At 42.6% G+C, this 24,393-nt stretch overlaps 1 protein-coding gene across 1 annotated transcript in view; it reads left to right on the plus strand.

The window, feature by feature from the left end:
- Positions 1-1,806: 1,806 nt before the first annotated feature.
- The window catches only part of LOC311128138 (polycystin-1-like protein 2), a gene marked incomplete at its 5' end in the record, with an annotated part of 30,943 nt that continues 8,356 nt past the window's right edge, over positions 1,807-24,393 (plus strand). Inside the window, 26 exons of the mRNA XM_084160119.1 lie at positions 1,807-2,131; positions 7,816-7,974; positions 8,130-8,318; positions 14,504-14,614; positions 14,809-14,956; positions 15,045-15,274; positions 15,371-15,778; positions 15,870-16,127; positions 16,409-16,601; positions 16,781-16,898; positions 17,214-17,355; positions 17,617-18,006; positions 18,180-18,322; positions 18,445-18,624; positions 19,296-19,433; positions 19,546-19,698; positions 21,382-21,506; positions 21,682-21,802; positions 22,005-22,136; positions 22,321-22,546; positions 22,672-22,859; positions 22,967-23,197; positions 23,391-23,492; positions 23,593-23,771; positions 23,890-24,036; positions 24,136-24,335. Coding sequence (XP_084016245.1) covers positions 1,807-2,131; positions 7,816-7,974; positions 8,130-8,318; positions 14,504-14,614; positions 14,809-14,956; positions 15,045-15,274; positions 15,371-15,778; positions 15,870-16,127; positions 16,409-16,601; positions 16,781-16,898; positions 17,214-17,355; positions 17,617-18,006; positions 18,180-18,322; positions 18,445-18,624; positions 19,296-19,433; positions 19,546-19,698; positions 21,382-21,506; positions 21,682-21,802; positions 22,005-22,136; positions 22,321-22,546; positions 22,672-22,859; positions 22,967-23,197; positions 23,391-23,492; positions 23,593-23,771; positions 23,890-24,036; positions 24,136-24,335 — 4,936 coding nt within the window. The remainder of the gene's footprint in view (positions 2,132-7,815; positions 7,975-8,129; positions 8,319-14,503; positions 14,615-14,808; positions 14,957-15,044; positions 15,275-15,370; positions 15,779-15,869; positions 16,128-16,408; positions 16,602-16,780; positions 16,899-17,213; positions 17,356-17,616; positions 18,007-18,179; positions 18,323-18,444; positions 18,625-19,295; positions 19,434-19,545; positions 19,699-21,381; positions 21,507-21,681; positions 21,803-22,004; positions 22,137-22,320; positions 22,547-22,671; positions 22,860-22,966; positions 23,198-23,390; positions 23,493-23,592; positions 23,772-23,889; positions 24,037-24,135; positions 24,336-24,393) is intronic.

The raw sequence follows: 24,393 nt of genomic DNA on the forward strand, positions 1-24,393 counted from the left end.
AGGAGCATATTATTAAAAATACTTTCCAAACATGGGTCTGTTGTGGGCCCACTTCCTCTCTGCTTACCTCATGTCAAAATTAAATTCCCCCACAAGTTATTCCTTTTTTGTCAGCATATGGCGGTCAACTGGAAGTGGGTATACAACAGACCCATGTTTGGAAAGTTTGTTTAATAATATTTTAATAATATGTTTAATATTTTGTCTTAAATTCCCTCTGTCTTAATGTCCAACCGTCCTGCCCACCAGTAAGTTGAAATGGAATTGTATTTAATTTCTGGCTTCCCGCTAACTGTTTTTGTGCAACCCAATACAATAAGGAGCAACGCTAGTGTATGCAAATGTATAGTTGCCATATGGCCAAAACAAAAGTGAAAAAATAATTTATTCTAAAATGGAAGAAAAAATATAACATATAATTGCAAATAATGTCTAAACATCTCAAAACATTACGTGGCCACCGTTGAATTAACATTTATATCAAATTTAATTAACCATTTCATGCATTAGTGCTTTGAATTTGTCCTCTGGTGTGGCATCATTATTCATGTAAATATAAATGTTCAAATAGACAAGAAAATGATTTGTATTCATTATTAGTTACTTCTGTCTTTAATTTTCAAATTTCAATAGAAAAACAAATAATTTCCTTGTACAATGATAATAACCATTGTACCGGCCATGTGTACTTAGACTTGCATGGCTTAATCTTTGAGCCAAGCATATGCTACTGGCAGGATCAACCAGGTAGCCCCTAGCAACATTGAGGTTAACCTTGGTGCACAGTGAGGAGGAGACCCGCTCGCACCCAGTGGGAGGCCTCGACCTATCCAGAGCAGCCAGCAGCAGCAGACCATGCGACACAGTCCCCCTAAAAAATTAACCATATTTGGTTGGTAGAGACCCTACTGAGTCTTTCCACCCCACTTTAGCTGAGACAGGTAGTAAAGTTTCTTCTCTACAGCCCAATACTCTCAGCATACCAGTGTCAACATTGTGTTTTTGCATTATTGAAAAAACCCTTTTTAAAACCATATTTTTTGTTTGATTTCATAAATTACTTATTGCCTTTTCTTGTTGCCACAATAAAAGTGGCCATTGATTAAAATTCAATATCTTTTTAATCAGCTAATGAGATTACAATCTGTTGAAATGCAGGCTTTTATTTTATTAAGGTTTCCTCGTTCCCCTATGAAAGTAATGTAATCATTTGTGCTGCTGGCAGAATAGTACTGGGTTGAGAGCGGGAACATAGTTAATGGTGGCTATAATACTCTACTACTAAAAATACAAACTTTTTTTATATGTCCTTGAAATACTTTGAAAAGGAAATTCTGACTGTAAAAATATGTTGATTTCTTATCATTTGAATAAGACAGGTTAGGGCTTCTGCTAGGGTTTGAATAGTGGTTGTTATACAGTATAAAGGTCTCTCTCTAACCAGAGTAGCCTACTGTAGTCTATAGCACTGCCTACTGGGCACAATTATCTTATACTGCATGCAGGCTGCAATGAGTGTTACATCATTGGCAGCCTTAAAGGCAGAGTAAAACTCGGAGGCTGTTGACAGAGGACCTTATTACAGCCCATTCATCATAGGCCTGTGCTCTGTTTGTTTGTGAAAAATGATAACGCGTCCAATGGGAACTCACAAAGCCAGATTGTAAGGCGGACAGCCCTTTGTTGGAGACAGAACAGATCATTCTGTGGTGCTGAAGTGGTGGCAGGGAATTGCTGACGTCAGTCCCCTTTAAAGACAGCATGTCACCAGGCTGCCAGTAACAGTGCACAGGTGAAGGGGTGAAGATGGACAGCACTAATCTCTCTGTGTTGCTCTTGATGGCTCTGCTCTTAAGCCTGTCTTGTGCTGAGGATGAGATAGCAGCTTTATCCTGCCCAGAGTACCAAGAGGGCTTTGACGGCTCCTGTTATGAGTTTGTGGGTCTACAGCGTTCGCGTTCCTTCCTCAGTGCACAGGGTTGGTGTGAGCGGGGTGGTGGACACCTGGCCTTTATTTTAAACGACGAAACCCAGCAGTTCCTGCAGAAGCACCTGCAGCCGGAGCAGGACTGGTGGCTGGGTTTGGCACCTGCCTCCCCAAACCTAACACTGGACTCTGCTGCTGCTGAGGGTAAGAGGACAACTGAAGAAAACACTAATTGCCATCAACATATTGTATAATAATAGATATGATTATGCAAAGGAAATCAAATGTTGAGAGCAAACTGTGTTGTGCAAGGACATATTTGCAAGGAGTTATTTTATTATTTGCCATATATCACAAACCTCTGAGGTGCCTTATTGCTATTATAAAGTGGTTACCAACGTAATTAGAGCAGTAAAAATATATGTTTTATCATATCCATGGTATTTGGTCTGATATACCACGGCTTTCAGCCAATCAGCATTCAGGGCTCGAACCACCCAGTTTATAATGAAAGCTATATTTTTTTTAAATTAAGGCACATATAATTTTTTTTCAACCATTTTCTATCCTAAATATTAGGAATAACGAGCAAAGGCTTTGATTGCTGGTCAAACAGATGGAAAAGGGGTCTTAGAAAACATCTAACAGTCTATGATTGGTTCAAATTTTGTCTTGTTTTGGGAGGAGCTCGTTAAATAGCCAGTGTGTAGAATAATACCCAAATATGCAAAGATATATATGGGTCAATATCACCATAAGGTGCCTTTGAGACTTCCCCATTTCCCCCCCAAAAAGCTGAGATTTTCCATTGAACTTCATATTCATTGTATTAAGTATATGTTATGCTGTTAGAAATGCATATTGGTCAAGCTCCCACACTTTTTATAAATTAACTGCAAGCAGACAATTTACATGCAAACAGCAGAATATGTCCACCCTGTCATGGACAATTTCAAAGCAGAATAAATACATTGTAATTACATAGTGATTATAAAACATACATTTTCAGAAAACTATTTAGTCACTTTCTCAATAATATATTTTAGTTTATGGGAAAAGTATTTGGATAATAATGAAATTATGGCAAACTATTTGTTTCTCTATAAAATCTGCGAGAGTTGCACTTTCTTTTCTAAATAAAATCTAACAAAAAAGATATCTGGTCAAACTTTCAAACAATACTATTTGGCCCTCATTTGTTTATAAAGGAATCACACAAAAGATTTTGCTAACTTGTGAAAATAATTTGTTTATTTTCATAGAACATGAAAATAACAGGGTGGACAGTGACATGACAGGGTGGACCCTGGGCATGACAGGGTGGACACGTTGTGAAATGTCATTGAATGGCCTCATAAATGCAAGGAACAATGCAAGAAAATGATGTAAAAAATGCCTTTTCCCATGTAGGGGGAAATTACAAGTTGAACAGACTGTTTTTGATCCACTCTACCTGCATGCAGCCACTGAATAAAGATGCCCAAAATGAGACATTAATGTGGCCTTCTAGCGTTAAACTCTGTACATCATTCTGCACAGTGAAAGTCAAACATTCAACTGTAGAACAAGAAGAAAAATGTTTTTTAAGTGGAGAACAGTTGATTTGAAAAAACAGAATATTACAGAAAGATCACTTGGACGCATCTCCAAACAGTCTCTCCCTTTCTGCAGAGACATGGCTCAGTTCTGCAGTTGCTGTTCCACATACTATTTTCTTTTTTTTTTCTTTTTTTTTCCTTTACTTTTTTTTTCTTTACTTTTTTTTTTCTTTACTTACATTTACATTTACATTTTAGTCATTTAGCAGACGCTCTTAACCAGAGCGACTTACAGGAGCAATTAGGGTTAAGTGCCTTGCTCAAGGGCACATTAACGTCATTTAGCAGACGCTCTTAGCCAGAGCGACTCACAAATTGGTGCGTTCACCCTATAGCCAGTGGGATAACCACTTTACAATTTGGGGGGACACTTCAATCTGTACAGAGCGCTTGTTCAGAGCCTGTGGTTCTGGTATTAGGCAAAGTACCTGCCAGTCATGGTACCAACAGATGTCGTCCCGAAGACTTGGCCATTTGAACTTGTTTATGCCATGGCGTTGCATACACTTAACTTTCACACTGTGCCCTTCTGCATCCATGATGATACCTGGGTATGCTTCATTGTCATAATTAACGACGCACCACTCTCCAATGTGCTTTACCTCAATCATTTCTGGTCTCCTAGGATTATCTGGTGTCTTTCCACATGCTGGGGACTTGTCAGATGAAACAGGAACATTAGCTAGAGTGACCTCTTGAAGGTTAAAGCAGGGGCAGTCCAAAACACCTTCCTCCCTTTTACACAGACATGAAATGTCTCTGTATTTCATTTGGCCGGGTGTCAGACTGATAGCTTGGTGGATTCTCATAGTGCCTTTTATGGCAGCTATTGCAGGTACCTCAGGCTTTGATTCAATATCCCTCTCTGGGATGAAGAACAGCTCGACAGATGTGTCCAGGCTTTTCAGCTTGTTATACAAGCTCTGGGCATCAGGAATGTCTCCTCCATGGGCTACAATCCGGTCTGCTGACCTCTTGAGGGCCCCACCCACACCGTCTGGTGCCCCCTTCCCATGATTAGCCTCAAAGAAATTCCACGTTATTTCTTTGAAGCCATACTTGTAGGGTTCCGTTGAGAGGTAGAAGAAATTTCCCTTTTGTCGATACTGCGTTGCAGGCCCATCGCTGAAAAAATGAAGTGTGCTGACTTGAGGGTGTCGTTCTCTCACTACCTTCAGAACTGGATCAAGGTGGGCCCAGATGGCCACAGGGTCGTGTCTTCTGGAGGGTGATATGGAGCAGAAGGTGTGTGGCGCTTGTTCACCAGTGGTGTAGAGCACTCCAGTGTGCAGACTGGCCTGCTTGTGTGAGCCTCCAAAATGCACAGATTGTATTTCTTTGCTGTACTTACATGAGTAATTTTCGCTAAAATCTATATGCAAGAGGGACTCATTGTGCTTCAGACTCCTCCTGAGCTCCCTGTAGGCATCAAACTGCCATTTAATGTTGAAGACATGGCTCCTAAAATGGAGAAGCCTCTCCTGGAAATCTGTGTTAAGCTCATGCTCTGTTGTTGTTATCTCCCTTTTCACTGTTATTGTTGACACCTTCTCATCCTTCTTGATCTTCTCTGTCATCCACTGAGATAAACGAATGTTCTCTTCCCCAGGGGTTTTCAGCATCGGGTGACAAGTTAGGAGGCATTCACTGCACTCACCATAAGACCTTGGCTTTCGGGTCACACATGGTTGCTTCAGACATTTCCTCAATATTTATTGAGGACAGTAACCCTTGGCTCTGCAAGGCATTGGCATCATGCTGATTTTCAGGAGTTTCAGCAGGGGAGTTGGGTGGTGTCTCTGACTGTAGCAAAGCACTGGCTCTGTTTCTGGCTCTGGCTTGACTTTTTGCCTCTCTCCATTTCTTTGTTTTTGCCCTCTTCTCTCTCTCACTGAGCTCATTGACACCCTTCTTCTTTCCAGTCTCTCTGTCTTTTTTCCATTTGACCCTTTCTTTCTCAAGGTACTTTCTTCTTATGTCTGGGTCAGCATCACGACGTTCCCGATATCTCCTTGCTATCTCAGCTCCTTTTGATCTCATTCCTTGAAAAAGACGATTCAAAATGTTCCCTTACACACTTTAATTGGCAGTCCCGGTAAACTAGGCTTGCATTATCAAACTAGGTTTGCTGATACCAATATCGCCAAAAAAATTGTCCATATTGTCCATTCTTACTATGTATAGCATGTACTGTTATAAAATGTGTGTAATAGCTGTTGTAATATGTGTAACATTATCAGTATGTGGCCTAAACTATGCACATGTCCTTCCTGTCATGAACCATGTCCACCCTGTCATGGAAGGCTTGCTGACAGGGTGGACAATGACAGGGTGGACATTTTTGGCTAATGTTAGCATTTAATGAGCACATGGTGGACCTTCACTTAGCAACATACTACAGTTAGCAAGCTGACTGTGTACTGTTTTACAAATATATTTCAAAGTTCTGATAGGTTTTTCTATCAATTGATATTTCACTATGACAGAGTGGACATGTTAAGCTTGACAACATCCAACACACATAATATGATGAAAATTAAATACTTACTCTGCAACTAGACACTGCTTCAGCCTTCATTGAAGAAAGACAAAATGCTCGTAGTGATGTCACTGAAAACATCAGTGGGTTTCTTAAAGGGGCAGTTACCCCATAATGACAGGGTGGACAGCAATTTCAGGGACACATGCAAAATGTTCAATATGATTATGAAAATACAATATACATGATCAATATTACTTGTTTTATCAAATAACTTATTGTGGACAGTAAAACCATGTAAAAAAAAAAAATGGATTTAGTATCATTTAACCACTTATTACACACACTGTAGTTAGCAGAGCAGTGTGTGGGACATGCCAAAATCACATACATCCAATGAAATTTTTTTTATAAAATGAAGGAAACACTTTTTTAGAGACTTATCATTCTACTGATATGTGTGCAAATGTTTGGCCACTTATAATAAGACCTCAGACTTTCATTATTCTGCTACATTTTCATGATGACTGAGTGAGTCTGATGAGGACACCAAAGGCACCTCATAGTGATATTGACTCATATAGCATATTTCTACCTGTGTACCTATTAAAGGTTACATCACCATGAAGAGCATGACTTTCATATCCATAATGATGCATTTCTGTGTAGTACAGATCAGGGACCCATGATGCAATTCTGTTATCACAATTATGTTACCTGGTCTGTAAATCCACTTAATTACTGTAGTTTAATAACCAAAAGATCTTCAAGGTTAAAGGTTTCATGTCATAGCTGACACCCGATTGTTTCTGCAGACGTCTTTGAATCTTAATTCGGGGCAGATATTTAACTGAGTTTTTGGACAATGTGGTCACATAAAAAACGGAGGGAGATTTTACCGAAATTCTGTTACCAAACACTCATCTGCACAGTTCTTGCAGTAAATGTTTTTTTGTAAAATGTTCAGTGTAAATTGTTAAAAGTAGTCTTATGTGAAAAAGTCTCAGCGCAATTACATTTCCATGGAATTGCCCATGATGACTTTGTGTGAGAGTAGGCCTAGATATTTAACTGATATTTGAAAGAGGTAATAGTGTCTTGTGTTTTTTATAGAACAATCCTACTCATTTACTGAGCTGTGGTGGAAGTATTCCTCCAAATCAGTTTTTTCATGATTCTTTTAATCAGAAATCAGTTCAATTCCCAGTCTCCAAAATTAACATGATCCGCCCACCTGCCTACCACTTCTCTTGAGACAAAGATGGTTACTCTTGGTCTTGTTTTATCAGTGGACCTTCTTTGATCTGCCAGTAAAACTGGAAGTAGACAGAGGCTGGGTTTGGTGGCTATCTCACAAGTCAGCTGGCCTGTCTGTCTCTCACTGGGAGATTTATAATGTATTTATCTCGCACCATTGCTAGGAGATGGTCACATTTGGATATCTCCTTTTAGCAGCACCTGGCTGATGAGGAACACTTGTCATTCAATAAGGTCTTCAATAGGGTATGCTGTCCAGTCCCTTGATTTAGACAGGCCTTTTTTTATTCCCACACAAAGGATTAACTTTATCACCTATTCACAGCCGGCTCCTGTGGCATTGACTTTGCTTTCTTACGTCATATCCCTTACTCTGCTTTTTAATTGTTTTATTACGTGTATTAGAGTATTAACTGAATGATGTATCAGGATGAACAGCTGGAATATCATTTTGTAGGAATATATGTCATGAATAGAATATAAAAATATAGAATAATTATATACTCTATATAGAATATAATACTTTAATTGGTGTGTGTGCTGCACATCCTCAGGTCCTCTCTCCTGGCTTGATGGCTCTGATGTCAGCTACTCTAACTGGGTGAACGACCCTGGTCCAGGGGCTGGCTGTGGTCACATACTGAGGAGCTCAGGGTTTCAGTGGGAGGCAACAAGCAACTGTAGCCAGGAGCTACACTTCATCTGCCAATTTGGTTTGTATTTGATGTGTTTGTGTGCGCACACATACAATAGGTGCATGCATCTGATCATGCATGCAGAATAACAAGGTAGCGAGGAATATACTGTGTGCGCTTGCTATTCCCTTTCACTCTGAAATTATTCAACCTTATTTACTTCTTTGTCTCAGAGTCTGGGCGCTCCATTGCTTGTGCTGACCACAATGCCACACTACAGTGTGGTTCTGGTCAGGTAATAGAGATTGATGACAGCTTCTATGGTCGTAAGACGGTTCACTACTGCCGGACGAGTCCCGCTTCTTCAGCCACCACCACACAGGAGGAGTGTAGCTGGATAGATGTTATAGATTCAGTGACAGGTATGGTGTGAAGTCTAATGTTTTTGAAACTGTTGAAATATTGTGCAAGGTGTATTTTGTCCATGAATGTTGCTCCATCCATCACTTAGGATATGGATATATGTTTTGGTTTGACTATTGATTCAAGAATAGTATTGTTCTTACATTGTATGAGTAAGAACATTAAAGGTCCAAAGCAGCCATTTTTATCTCAATATACAATTATTTCTGGGTAACAATTAAGTACCTTACTGTGATTGTTTTCAATTAAAATGGTCAAAAATAAATAAAAATAGATTCTTAGCATACAGCCATTTCTAAAGCAAGAATTTTGCTAGGACTGTCTGGGAGTGGTCTTAGTTGGAAGGGGAAAACTGAAAAATAGCTGTTATTGGCAGAGAAGTTTAGATTGAACTATATTTCTTATTGGTTTATTAACTAATTTATCGCCTGGTGATGTCGCCAGGCAGGACAAAACTCCATCCCACCAAAACAGGCAGAAATTTCACGCAGTCTTTTCAAACAGCTCTTACACTAAAGGGGCATTATCATAATTTTCACAATTTCATAGTATTATTCCACCCTAATAGTGTCATTCAAGGGTTTTTCTTTATTTTTACTATTTTCTATATTGTAGAATAATAGTGAAGACATCAAAACTATGAAATAACACATATGGAATCATGTAGTAACCAAAAAGTGTCACGCTCTGGCTCCGGGACTTTGTATGTTGAGCCAGGGTGTGTTCGTTTCGTGGTGTTCTGTTTGGTTGGGTGGTTCTATGGGTTGTATTTCTTTGTTTGGTTGAGTGACTCCCAATCAGAGGTAACGAGTGTCAGCTGTTGGCTCGTTGTCTCTGATTGGGAGCCATATTTATACTGTCTGTTTTCACCTTGTGTTTGTGGGTTTTTGTTCCTTGTCAGTCATTGTCACTGAGGACTTCATGATCGTTGTTTATTGTTTTTGTGTCGTGTTCAGTACAAATAAAGTATGTACGCTTATCACGCTGCGGCTTGGTCTGCTTCCTCTATTAACGACGATCGTGACAGAAAAACCCACCAAGATGGGACCAAGCAGCGTGTCCAGGAGCCATCGCCAGGGAGATCCCTCACAGATCTCCTTCACTTCCTGGACTGGGTCAAGCCGAGGGAGGAAGACAAGGGCTTGACATTATGGCAGAAGGGCGAGAGGCTGGCGAGAACGATGGAGGCCTGGTCCACGAAGAGGAGAGAACCCCAGAAAATTTTTAGGGGGGGGCTCACGACGTCGGACCAGCAGGAGGCCGCGATAGAGCGGTCCAGTGGGTTGCCGGAGGAGGCCGCCGGGTTACGGGGGCCACTGGTCGAAGAGGGGATGGAGGAAGTAGAGGCACGGCGAGAGGTACTGGCGTGTGTTGCCAGTCCGGTCCGGCCCGTTCCAGATCCCAGTGTAGGGCCAGTGGTGTGTGTCCCCAGTACAGTCCGGCCCATCCAAGCTCCCCGCACCAAGCCAGTGGTGTGCGTCGTCAGCCCTGTCCGGCCCGTTCCTGCTCTCCGCGCCAAGTCTGTGGTGCGCGTAGCCAGCCCAGTCCGGCCCATCCAAGCTCCCCGCACCAGGTCAGTGGTGCGCGTCGCCAGCCCTGTCCGGCCCGTGCCTGCTCTCCGCACCAAGTCTATGGTGCGTTTCGTCAGCCCTGTCCGGCCCGTTCCTGCTCTCCGCACCAAGTCTGTGGTGCGCGTCGCCAGCCCAGTCCGGCCCATCCAAGCTCCCCGCACCAGGTCAGTGGTGCGCGTCGTCAGCCCGGTCCGGCTCAGTCCTGCTCCCCGCACCAGGTCAGTGGTGCGCGTCGTCAGCCTGGTCCAGCCCGTTCCTGCTACTCGCACCAAACCAGGGATGCGAGTCGTCAGCCTGGTCCAGCTCGTTCCTCCTACACGCACCAAGCCAGGGGCGCGTGTCGTCAGTCCGGCTCCGACCAGCGGGGCTAGACAGGACCAGGGGTACCTTGGGGGGTTGGAGAGGAGGTGGGGATCAGGGCCGGAGCCAGAACCACCGCCGAGGAGGTATGCCCACCCAGCCCTCCCTTGTTTAGCCTTATTGAGGCGCGGTCGCAGTCCGCGCCTTTAGGGGGGGGTACTGTCACGCTCTGGCTCCGGGACTTTGTATGTTGAGCCAGGGTGTGTTCGTTTCGTGGTGTTCTGTTTGGTTGGGTGGTTCTATGGGTTGTATTTCTTTGTTTGGTTGAGTGACTCCCAATCAGAGGTAACGAGTGTCAGCTGTTGGCTCGTTGTCTCTGATTGGGAGCCATATTTATACTGTCTGTTTTCACCTTGTGTTTGTGGGTTTTTGTTCCTTGTCAGTCATTGTCACTGAGGACTTCATGATCGTTGTTTATTGTTTTTGTGTCGTGTTCAGTACAAATAAAGTATGTACGCTTATCACGCTGCGCCTTGGTCCGCTTCCTCTATTAACGACGATCGTGAAAAAAAGGTGTTAAACAAATCCAAATATATGTTATATTTGAGATTCTTCAAATAGCCACCCTTTGCCTTGATGACAGCTTTGCACACTGTTGGCATTCTCTCAACCAGCTTCACCTGGAATGCTTTTCCAACAGTCTTGAAGGAGTTCCCACATATACTGAGCAATTGTTGGCTGCTTCTCCTTCACTCTGCCGTCCGACTCATCTCAAACCATCTCAATTGGGTTGAGGGTGGGGGATTGTGGAGGCCAGGTCATCTGATGCAGCACTCCATCACTCTCCTTCTTGGTAAAATAGCCCTTACACAGCCTGGAGGTGTGTTGGGTCATTGTCCTGTTGAGAAAAAAATGATAGTCCCACTAAGCCCAAATCAGATGGGAAGGCGTATCGCTGCAGAATGCTGTGGTAGCCATGCTGGTTAAGTGTGCCTTGAATTCTAAATAAATTACAGACAGTGTCACCAGCAAAGCACCCCAACACCATAACACCTCCTCCTCCATGCTTTACAGTGGGAACTACATATGCGGAGATAATCCATCACCTACACCGCGTCTCACTCTAATGAACTTATCCTGTGCAGCAGAGGTAACTCTGGGTCTTCCATTCCTGTGGCGGTCCTCATGAGAGCCAGTTTCATCATAGCGCTTGATGGTTTTTGCGACTGCACTTGAAGGAACTTTCAAAGTTCTTGAAATGTTCTGTATTGACTGACCTTCATGTCTTAAAGTAATGATGGACTGTCGTTTCTCTTTGCTTAATTGAGTTGTTCTTGCCATAATATGGACATGGTATTTTACCAAATAGGGCTATCTTCTGTATACCCCCCTACCTTGTCACAGCACAACTGATTGGCTCAAACACATTAAGAAGGAAAGAAATTCCACAAATTAACTTTTAAGAAGGCACACCTGTTAATTGAAATGCATTCCAGGTGACTACCTCATGAAGCTGGTTGAGAGAATGGCAAGAGTGTGCAAAGCTGTCATCAAGGAAAAGGGTGGCTATTTGAAGAATCTCAAATATAAAATATATGTTGATTTGTTTAACACTTTCATAGTTTTGATGTCTTCACTATTATTCTACAATGTAAAACATAGTAAAAATATAGAAAAACCCTTGAATGAGTAGGTGTGTCCAAACTTTTGACTGGTAGTGTATATATAAAACACAGGAAAATCATGTTTTTGACAGCACTGGGCCTTTAAGCAAAGTGCTTGTAATGGGTCAAAGTAATTGCCTGCTTTGCAGTATTTGATCATTGCACTTTTAGGACATGCGGCTTAAAGTAAAAAGCAGAAATGTAAATATTGTAAAGCTAACACAGATTCAATAAAGTGCCCAGATACAGTTGAAGTCGGAAGTTTACATACACTTAGGTTGGAGTCATTAAAACTCGTTTTTCAACCACTCCACACATTTCTTGTTATCAAACTATAGTTTTGGCAAGTCGGTTAGGACATACACTAAGTTGATTGTGCCTTTAAACAGCTTGGAAAATTCCAGAAAATGATGTCATGGCTTTAGATGCTTCTGATAGGCTAATTGACATCATTTGAGTCAATTGGAGGTGTACCTGTGGATGTATTTCAAGGCCTACCTTCAAACAGTGTATCTTTGCTTGACATCATGGGAAAATCTAAATAAATCAGCCAAGACCTCAGAAAAAAAATGGTAGACCTCCACAAGTCTGGTTCATCCTTGGCAGCAATTTCCAAACGCCTGAAGATACCATGTTCATCTGTACAAACAATAGTACGCAAGTATAAACACCTTGGGACCATGCAGCCGTCATACTGCTCAGGAAGGAGACGTGTTCTGTCTCCTAGAGATGAATGTACTTTGGTGCGAAAAGTGCAAATCAATCCCAGAACAACAGCAAAGGACCTTGTGAAGATACTGGAGGAAACAGGTACAAAAGTATCTATATCCACAGTAAAACGAGTCCCATATCGACATAACCTGTCCAGGCTCTATCACAACCGGCCGTGATTGGGACTCCCATAGGGCGGTGCACAATTGGCCCAGCGCCGTCCGAGTTTGGCCGCTGTAGGCCGTCATTGTAAATAAGAATTTGTTCTTAACTGACTTGCCTAGTTAAATAAAGGTAAAATAAAAAATTAAATAAAAAAAACCTGAAAGGCCGCTCAGCAAGGAAGAAGCAACTGCTCCAAAACGGCCATAAAAAAAACAGACTACGGTTTGCAACTGCACATGGGGAGAAATGTCCTCTGGTCTGATGAAACAAAAATAGAACTGTTTGGCCATAATGACCATCGTTATGTTTGGAGGAAAAAGGGGGTGCTTGCAAGCCGAAGAACACCATCCCAACCGTGAAGCACAGGGGTGGCAGCATCATGCTGTAGAGGTGCTTTGCTGCAGGAGGGACTGGTGCACTTCACAAAATAGATGGCATCATGAGGAAGGAAAATTATGTGGATATATTGAAGCAACATCTCAAGACATCAGTCAGGAAGTTAAAGCTTGGTCACAAATTGGTCTTCCAAATGGAATATGACCCCAAGCATACTTCCAAAGTTGTGGCAAAATGGCTTAAGGACAACAAAGTCAAGGTATTGGTGTGGCCATCACAAAGCCCTGACCTCAATCCTTTAGAAAATTGGTGGGCAGAACTGAAAAAGTGTTTGCGAGCAAGGAGGCCTACAAACCTGACTCAGTTACACCAGCTCTGTCAGGAGGAATGGGCCTGACACAAAGCCCTGACCTCAATCCTTTAGAAAATTGGTGGGCAGAACTGAAAAAGTGTTTGCGAGCAAGGAGGCCTACAAACCTGACTCAGTTACACCAGCTCTGTCAGGAGGAATTCACCCAACTTATTGTGGGAAGCTTGTGAAAGGCTACCCGAAACGTTTGACCCAAGTTAAACAATTTAAAGGCAATGCTACCAAATACAAACTGAGTGTATGTAAACTTCTGACCCACTGGGAATGTGATGAAAGAAATAAAAGCTGAAATAAATCATTCTCTCTACTATTATTCTGACATTTCACATTCTTAAAATAAAGTGCTGATCCTAACTGACCTAAGACAGGGAATTTTTACTAGGATTAAATGTCAGGAATTGTGAAAAACTGAGTTTAAATGTATTTTGCTAAGGTGTATGTAAACTTCCGACTTCAACTGAACATAGAGGCAGCAATTCAACTTAATTCCACTTTAGCAAGAAGCTATTGCGAAACAACAACCCGATGAACAATATTTAAACATTGAGCTCTTAGAACATGCTTGCATTTGCAAAGCATAGAGCAGAACTGTAAATATTGTAAAACACACACAGCTTCAACAACGGCACCAGATGCACTGAGGCAGCAATAAAAATGTATTTGCGGCTCAACGAAAACCATAATAGAGGTACAGACGCTAATACAATGTCAAGACTGAAAGCAAAGCCACAAAATATATATCCCTTCTTTTGAAATTACAAGCTTTAAATGGTTGTAATACCATGAATGAAATCTAAATGTACTGCACTAAATATGGACCTTAGGTTTAAGTCATTGCTTAAGCTGGTGTTTCATTTATGAATGGCAAATAGAATAGGTGTTGTGATAATAATCCTTCCTCTGCACAGTGTGCACACATGATTCTTATTTTCAGACCACTTGCATAAGTCTTTTATAATGATGATGTGGATGATCTTAATGATGATTTTGATAATAATTATGATGGAAAACTCTCCTCTTCTATTTCTTCACCTCTCATATCTATATTTAATGTGCATCATTTCCAGGAGACTGCCTTGGGCTGCAGGCGTGCCAGGCCACAGCAGATGTGGCCTCCTTTGGTGAACCTTGCCCAGGGCTGGGAAGCTACCTGTCTGTGGAATACCACTGCAAAGATGGTCAGAACACTCTACCTCTGTCTCTCTCACTGTCTCTCCTTTCCTCCCTTCTACATTCCATTTAAATACCCAAATATGTTTTAAGATAGTGAAGGCCTCGATTTACGGTTTTCTAATGTTGTATTTCAACACATTATGAGTGGTGGCTAGCACACACAGTCACAATTTAACCTAGCCATATCTGTGGTTCACAGGTCTCCACTTATTAATGAGCAAGTTGGCTGCCGTCTTTGACAACGTCTCCATAACAGTGAAGTGGCTTCTCCATCCATTCCAGGGCAACCTGACCTGCACTCTAAGTGCTGGAGATGGGCACAACATTGATCCTTATAGTCCAGAAGAGTGAGTAACTGAGTAATGTAAATCACCCAACATCAAAGGCAAAAAGTCCCTAATTCATCCACAATTAATGGAATTTCCACTCTCACAGGTTGGAGAGCATTGTGGTTCATAAATACACCCGTCCGGGTGTCTTCATGGTTGGGGTGGAGTGTACCACCAGTGAGTGGCATGTGACAGCTCAGAAAGCCATCACCATTCAGGAGCCCATCGGGGAGTTTGGCGTCATTAAGTGCTATAGCATGAACCAATCAACAGATAGTGTAAACTGCAAGGCCATGTATGGAAGCCCCCTTCAAATCCAGGTTGAAGTAGAAGCTGGTAAGTAAAAACAACATAGGCAGAAATAAAAGCATCTGGTCTTCCATTTCCGAGAGTACAATTCTTGGTAGAATGAGACAACTTTGCTATCTACAGGTACGAATGTGACCTACAAAATCCACAGTGGTGAGATGTTGGTGGCCAATTCATCAGCAGTCAGAGGAATCATCCCCCACAACATCACAGTAGGACCAGAGGTGGAGCAACAGCTGGGCTCTGGCTGCCATCAGCTGACCCTGCATGCCTCTAACGGGGTCTCGGCCTTGGGTGTGTCCACTGAGCTGCAGGTGTGTCTGCTGGAGCCTGTGGAGGGCCTCCTGGGATCAGTGATGGCTGAGGAGGGAGAGTGTCCAGACTCAGACCTTTTTGTTAGAGTCTCCCTGGATCGGGGAGCCCCGGTGCAGCTTCTCTTCCAGGTGTCTGGAGCCAACGACAGCATCTCTGAGACCAGAGACATGCAAAACAGCAGCATGCAGGTTTACAATATCTCAACCACTATCCAAGGTACCTAACCAAATACAATCAGAAACATTGACAGAAGATAGGTAAAGATTAAACGTTTCCTTGTTTATTTATATCAGCTGTTTTGTTACAGGATATTTGCAAGTGAAAGTCAGGGCCTGGAATGTCTTCTCACACATGGATGTGGATGTGGGGAACACAACAGTTGTTTGCCACAATAAATCAGACTTTCAGACAGAGGAGCATAAAAGACTTCCCCAAGCTAATATGGAAATCACTTCCGATCCAGAACGTCCATCTGACTTCACTCAAAGTATCACACTTGGGTTAACTGGCTTGAGTGGAGTACCCGGAATCAGTGAGCCTGGGATACAACTTGAATGGGAATGCAGTAAGTACCAGGGCTGTCAATGAGAACACTCACCTCTCAGTTCAACTCATTAGTAGGCTACAGTAAAAATGTTGGTCAAGACTATTTACGTGGCTCACTTGTTCAAGTCGTATCTTCATGGCCTGTGCTAGTTATAAATGAATTCTATGAATATAATTGTTCTTCTAAACTCACTAAGTATTTCTCTGGTTTCCAGTTGACAGTATCGATTGTCTAGGACCTTTAATGTGCTTTCAGCACAGATGTTTTACTCAAACCATGTTCCCCATTTATTCCAACAGATGAACAATGTAAATGCAGAGACAAAACAAACCAGGAGTCTCATGTGATTACAGCAGCCTGTCTTCCAGACCCATTTCTTTTTTATATATACAGTTTCACTGTGCGGAAGAAAAATGGTCCTGGGGCTCAAGTGGCTAAAGCAGAGAAATGCATCACTGTTACTCCGCCAGAATTCACCGATGTTGCCATAAGGTAAAACGAGGGAGGGAATGGCTCATTTGACAGATGTGTAATCCTGAGTGACATTTTGTTTGTTAGAAGAGGTTTGCATTATCAAAGAAGGAAGATAAATATGAATCAAATTCTAATTTACAGTAATCTATGTCCCAGAAGATCTATTGTATGATAAAAGTGAACCTTTATTATTTTAGTTGTTCTAATTGTAACCCAGTGAACATAAACAACGATGTAAGGCTAAAATTGGAGTGTACCACCACAACGAGTTGCCCAACAGTAGTTTGGCATGTTGAGGACACAAGACCTTTGACAGTAAGTCTGAGACTCCTCTATTGTGCATATTTATGAATAGTGCTTTTCAGTGCATGAATAGATAGAACTTCTGTTGTCTAATTTCAGATTGAATCAAATAAGATATACTTTATTAGTCCAGACGGAAATGTGTCTTCTGCTATTAACCAACCCCTCCGATATGCACACAAACACAAAGGTGTTTGAACACACATACACACATTCATTTGTCATTTGTCACATGAGCAAAATAAGTAACCGAAATGAATGCATGTGAAGTTCGATTGTTTAAAAGCTGTAGTCATACATTTTTAATTTTGAGCTAATTTCTTCTAGGGCGCCCTCAAACACTGCTACGAAAAAGCAAAGCAAAGACCACTGCTACACAGAATAGATGGTGGCAATGAATACATGGTGACAAGTGAAAATCTGAAAAATGCACAGTCCAGGTCTCTGAATCTCAATGTGATAGCGTATGGTAGGTATTCATTGACTTTAGAGTATGTGTTGTTATATGGCTTTAGTTACAGGTAATAGTAGGATGAGTTTCATTTATGTTCAACTTGACATCAGAATGTCAAATTAGCCATTGTAATGTGGGCCATAAAACTAATCACGGCGTTCCAATGTGTTATATTTGAGGTGATGTATCACTTGATCATGGATATTTAGAGTAAATACTGTACATCCAGACCAAAATATACAGAATGTATTTATTTATATTAACTTTTTTTTCTAGGTAAGACGACATCTGGAGTTGTCAAGTACACCATTCAGATACCAGGTGTTGCAACACCTGCACCTGTTGCCACTAACATACCGCCTGCTACTACCCTACCAGCTGCTACCACCATCCTACCGGCTGTTACTACTCGTCCAGCTGCTACTACCATACCAGTTGCTACCATCCCACTGGTAGCTACTACCCTCCCGGCTGCTACCACCATACCGGCAACTACTACCGTACCTGTAACTGTACCTAAAACCACAGCCCCAACTACCATCGCCAGCATCCCTTCCTGTATAATTTCCCCTCAGTCAGGCACAGTTCTAGATGCTTTCAATATCACCTGTGCAACAACCTCCTGCTCCACAGGCAAATGCCAATATTGTTTCAAAACTGACCAAGGTGAGTTGTCTGAAATCTGTCCACAATGTAGTCTATTTCAGGAGACTTTCCCCTATCAAAGAAGTTGAGTAGCAGGACTGTAAATAAAAAATAAAAAATTATGTGCCGTGTATTCAGATAAAGCTTTATCCACTGTATGAGAATACTTTATATAATATTTATTTATATTTCAGATAAACATTTGCGCTGCAGTTACGTAAATGAAGTTAAGTCAATCTTCCTACCTCTCGGGAACAACAGTTACAACTACAGTCTGTCTGTGGTGGTTACTGTAATAAATGGGGATAGAAGAACCAATGCCACAATCACCACTGAGGTTTGTCATCAAGTAAAACTCTTAATGATTTAATGCATGGAATATGTCCTGCCTTTCTGCTCTATAGAGCTCACATTTATAATTGAGTATATGGAACTCTCATTTCATTGTTGTCCTCCAAGGTTTGGCCAGCCAACTCCAGTTCCCCAGTGGAGAATCTGCAGTCTGTGGTGGAGAACACTGTCGCTCAGCTACAGCAGCAGGGGTTGCTCACTGGGGAGACCCTTGGTCAGATGTTCAAGTCCGTGTCCGACATTCTGAATATGGGCTCCAGTGAGGATCAGAAAGGTGCCAGGGAGGAGGTGAGAACGGAGTAATATGCTAAGAAGGTCATAGGGCGTATGGGCTTTGATGCCAGGAATGTCTATGGCAGGGATGGGCAAGTTGCGACCCGCTTTTGTAGGCCCGTGGATCCATTTCCAAAAACGAGGCACCAATTATTAAATAGTGTTTATAAACTAATAATGAGCAGTTCATAAACAACTTATCAGGGTCGGCTCCAGGCATAAGCGACATAAGCAGTCACTTAGGGCCCCCGGCTGCTAAGAAGGGGACCAGTCAAGACAGAGACCAGTAAAAAAATTGGCCCACCAGGTGCAAGGCCAAATCTCGCTTAGGGCCCCCAAGAGACTAGGGCTGGCCATGGCTACTGGTATAATGCATTTAGTTAAGAGAGGTAAGTAATTTAACTGCACAAATGGATTGATTGCACAAATCAGTTGACTGCATGTGTGGGTATGGATGTGGGTACGCAGACTCGCGAGCCACTGCAGCTCCTCATGATGAGTTCAAATTTTTTGTGGCCCCCACCCCCATTAAAGTTGCCCATCCCTGGTCTAGGGACTCTGTGTATTGTTGAAAATAAGACATTACACCAAACTAAAAGAGTTACGCTAAATTAGTATGAAGTTCAAGACAAAAGGAAGTGTGTCTTCAGATGGATGTTTGTGAGGTATTCTGATTTGTGTTCCAGCTGCGAGAACAGATGCTGAGCAGCATGACTGCAGTGCTGAAGAGTGTCCCCAACAACACTCCTCAGGAAGTGCAGGTGATGGCCAGAGCAGTGGCAGGGATCACCAAGCGGGGGGACGAGGTCAATTCCGCTGCTCAGGTACACTTGTAAATGAGAGCAAGGCAACATCATCTTTCCCAAACATGTATTGCTGAATAAGAGCAGAGATTTAGTTCCCAACGGTCTATGTTGTGCTGTGGATCTTTTCCAGCTAGAAGCTAGCTCCCTGGTGGCAGACCTCAGCTCTTCCCTTCTCTATATGAATGTCAGTGAGCATGGTGGAGAAGAGATGGTGCAGGCAGCTACACCCATAGTAGAGGCAGCCAGCAATATCCTGGGAGTCTCTTCAAATGCAAGCACACAGGTGACATACAGTACATTCAGAAAGTATTCAGACCTCTTGACTTTTTCCACATTGTGTTACGTTACAGCCTTATTCTAAAATTGATTATATTGTTTTTTCCCCTCATCAATCTACACACAATACTCCATAATGACAAAGCAAAAACAGGTTTTTAGAAATTTTAGCACATTTATTAAAAATAAAAAACGGAAATATCACATTTACATAAGTATTCAGACCCTTTACTCAGTATTTTTTGAAGCACCTTTGGCAGCGAAAACAGCATAGAGTCTTCTTGGGTATGACGCTACAAGATTGGCAAACCTGTATTTGGGGAGTTTCTCCCATTCTTCTCTGCAGATCCTCTCAAGCTCTGTCAGGTTGGATGGGGAGCGTTGCTGCAGAGCTATTTCCAGGTCTCTCCAGAGATGTTCGATCGGGTTCAAGTCCGGCTCTGGCTGGGCCACTCTATGACATTCAGAGACTTGTCCCGAAGCCACTCCTGCGTTGTCTTGGCTGTGTACTTAGGGTCGTTGTCCTGTTGGAAGGTGAACCCTCTACTCCAGTTTGAGGTCCTGAGTGCTCTGGAGCAGGTTTTGATCAAGGATCTCTCTGTACTTTTCTCCATTAATCTTTCCCTAGATCCTGACTAGTCTCCCAGTGCCTGCCTCTGAAAAACATCCCCACAGCATGATGCTGCCACCACCATGCTTCACCTTAGGGATGGTGCCAGGTTTCCTCCAGACGTGACGCTTGGCATTCAGGCCAAAGTGTTCAATCTTGGTTTCATCAGACCAGAGAATCGTGTTTCTCATGGTCTGAGAGTCTTTAGGTGCCTTTTGGCAAACTCCAAGAGGGCTTTCATGTGCCTTTTACTGAGGAGTGGATTCCATATGGCCACCCTGCCCAGGGACTGCGGTTGAAAATTAGCCGGCTGGCTAAAACCGGCACTTTTACTGAAACGTTGATTAATGTGCACTGTCCCTGTAAAAATAAACTCAAACTCAAACTCAAACTCAAGGTCTGATTGGTGGAGTGCTGCAGAGGAACTCTATAGCTCTGTCAGTGACGATCGGCTTCTTGGTGACCAAGACCCTTCTCCCCCGATTGCTCAGTTTGGCCGGGCGGACAGCTCTAGGAAGAGTCTTCATGGTTCCAAACTTTGACACAATCCTGCCTCGGAGCTCTACGGACAATTCCTTCGACCTCATGGCTTGGTTTTTGCTCTGACATGCACTGTCAACTGTGGGACCTTATATAGACAGGTGTGTGCCTTTCCAAATCATGTCCAATCAATTGAATTTACCACAGGTGGACTCCAATCAAGTTGTAGAAACATCTCAAGGATGATCAATGGAAACAGGATGCATCTGAGCTCAATTTCGAGTCTCATAGCAAAGGGTCTGAATACTTATGTAAAAAATGTGTTTTTTATTTTTAATACATTTGCAAAAATGTCTAAAAACCAACATGTTTTTGCTTTGTCATTATGGGGTATTGTGTGTAGATTGATGAGGAAAAACATTTATTTAATCAATTTTAGAATAAGGCTGTAACGTAACATAATGTGGAAAAAGTCAAGGGGGTCTGAATACTTTCCGAATGCACTGTATATACCTTCACTGAGTTCCCTGATGACAGTAATGAACTATGGTTACTTTTCAGCCCTTTTCAGGCCTACTGAATTTTGTTTGTCTTTTACAGAGAAAGGTCTCAAAGATTCTCCTTAACAGTATGGACAATGTGCAGAGTGCACTGTTAAATGGGAAAAAGGTTGGTCAGGAGCCTACCATTATCAAGAGCCCTGAGATCAGTGTGTATGCTAACAGGTAAGAGAACGAGCATTGGAGAGGAAACAATACTATAAAAAATGCGAGGCCTGTAAAATAAATGTAATTTCAGATATGTAATTTATATTTACAATACAATATGCCAAAAACAAAATGCTACTGTTAAGTTGCCTCAATATTGAGTTACAGTATATTATACACTCTCTTCTCTTAGAATGTCTCCAAATAGCATTCAGATGCAGTCTATAAACATCCCAGATAGCTCCTCTGCAAGCTTTTCCTTCCCTCCCCTTGGTGCTGACGTCCTTTCTCCAGATGAACAAGTGGATGTGCGAGTAAGTGTGAATGTCTACGAGAGAATGTGTGGAGGTTAGTGAGGGATTTATCATGCAAGTGGATACGGCAGTGAAAGTGAGTTTTTGTTTGTGTCGAGCATTGGAGGGTTTTCATTTGGTTAATTGTTCATATAGCAATTGTCTATTAGTCTGTTGTGGACGGTTTTCATTCTCTTGTTTCATAATTTCCTTATTTTTACAGATGCTGAGTTTTGAGAAGAACCCTTATTCTTGGAGTGAGGGGGGTAACATCAGTGGCGCCATGGGGTCTGTGTCTCTCACCAGACAGGATGGATCAGCCATCCCTGTGGAGAACCTGTCTGAGGAGATTGAGGTCAGAACGCTGCAAACATGTAGCAATTTTAGTGGGGCTTTTCTCTTGAGTGCCCTTGATGTCCAAGACTTACAGTATATCTTCTAAGATAATGTCCAAGACTTATACTTTAAAGACTATATGATCAAATAGACATAATTATGATTACAGTTGTATATATTACAACATCTTCTATGATTCTCAGATCCTCTTGCCGAGACTTGAAGGAGGGCAGGTGAACAGCACAATCCTTGACCTGGGAAACTACAGCACACTGATGATTGTCGTCCCTTCACCGGACGTAACACTGGTGCTAAAGATGGAGCCCTCAGAGGAAATACCATTTGTACTGTTGCTGGGGTATAAAGACTACCCAAAGGACAAGCAATATATAGCCAAGACTCAGATGCCTCACCAAGGCAATTCACAAGGTGATCAACCTCCTGAACTGACTTCTTGTTAATGGCAGAGACATATAACTCTTGTGAAGCACAATGAACAACACTGAGTGTTTAGAAAGATAAATGTGTTTGTGTTGTGTTTATTTTGGGTACAGAGAGATACACCTGGGTCCTGGGTCCCAATGATTTGACAGGAAAGGTTGGGGTGCACTACCTTGTGGTGAGGCCCATTGTAGAAGCAGGGGTTAAATCTGTCAATGCCACTGTGACTGTCACCTCCATTGCTGCTCAGTGCAAATATTGGAATGAAACCAAATCCAACTGGAGTGAAGATGGCTGCAGGGTAAATGCAACAAGTACTACACAACACCTTTATAATAAAATATTGGCACATCATTGCAACCAGGCACTGCTAAAATTAAATGCATAAACTGACTGTGGTCTCCTTAGGTTGGTCCTTTAACCACGCCATTGGTCACTCAGTGCTTATGTAACCATTTGACCTTCTTCGGGAGCTCTTTCTTCGTCATGCCTAACCTTGTGGATGTGTCCCGTACTGCTGAGCTCTTCGCCACCTTCTCAGACAACCCTGTGGTGGTGTGCTTTGTTGGAGCCATCTTCGTTGCTTATCTCTTGGTGGTCGTGTGGGCACGCAAAAAGGACATCCAGGACATAGCCAAGGTCTGTCTTGAACAATCGCTGCTGCCATTTTCTATACAATTTTTGTCCAGACTATACAGACAACTTGAGAACATGCTACTGTGTTGACCCAATCAGCAGATTTACAATGCTTAGATTTACCGGTTTGAGAATGTATCATCCTGTTGGTTTGCTGTTGATGCAGAGTTTTACCTTCAAATGATACTTGTTGTAGGTGAAGGTGACAGTGCTGGAAGATAATGACCCCTTGGCTGAATACCGTTACATGCTGAATATCAGCACTGGGCATCGGCGTGGTGCGTCCACCTCCTCTCAGGTCAGTAGCAACAGTTCCCACTGCTGCAGGACATCATATTCTGTTCTCTGATAAAACCACACTCAGTGACCCTGACCCTGACCCTGTGTTGCTGCTGCAGGTTACTGTGACTCTGCTGGGCACGGAGGGAGAGAGTGAGCCACACCACCTCACTGACCCTGACAAGCCTGTGTTTGAGAGGGGTGCAGTGGATACGTTCCTGTTGACCACACCCTTCTCCCTGGGGGAGCTGCAGAGCATCAGGCTGTGGCACGACAACTCAGGGGGGCACCCTGCCTGGTAGGAGAGGGGGAGGAGGGGGATGTTTCACAGTAGTAGAGGGACAGATGGATTTTACATTAATTCAAGCTGACGTTTGAAATTGTGGATGTAGTTGACAATAACGGTTTTCATGCAGGTATATAAACAAAGTGATGGTGCAGGATCTAGAAACTGGACAGAAGCGGCACTTCCTGTGTAACTCATGGCTGGCCATAGATATGGGCGAGTGCATCCTTGATAAAGTCTTCCCTGTTGCCTCTGACATAGAATTGAAGAAATTCAGGTGAGGTAAAGCATGGATCCACCTTGTTATAGCAATATATGAATCCCAGAACAATTGTCCATCATGTAACTAAATCTTCTTACACTGTATATTCTGCAGTAATCTGTTTTTCATGAAAACGGCAAAGGATTTCCGTGATGGCCACATCTGGTTTTCTGTGATCAGCCGGCCTCCAACGAGCACCTTCACATGTGTCCAGCGAGTCTCCTGCTGTTTCTCTCTGCTGCTCTGCACCATGCTGACCAGCATCATGTTCTGGGGCATCCCTACCGACCCCTCTGAGCAGACCATGGACCTGGGTATGGACGCCTGCACAGTATTGATGGCATTTGCAAATGGTAGGTTTTCAGAACAATA

This window comes from Coregonus lavaretus (assembly GCF_964263955.1).
Source record: "Coregonus lavaretus genome assembly, chromosome: 4".
Lineage (NCBI taxonomy): Eukaryota > Metazoa > Chordata > Actinopteri > Salmoniformes > Salmonidae > Coregonus > Coregonus lavaretus.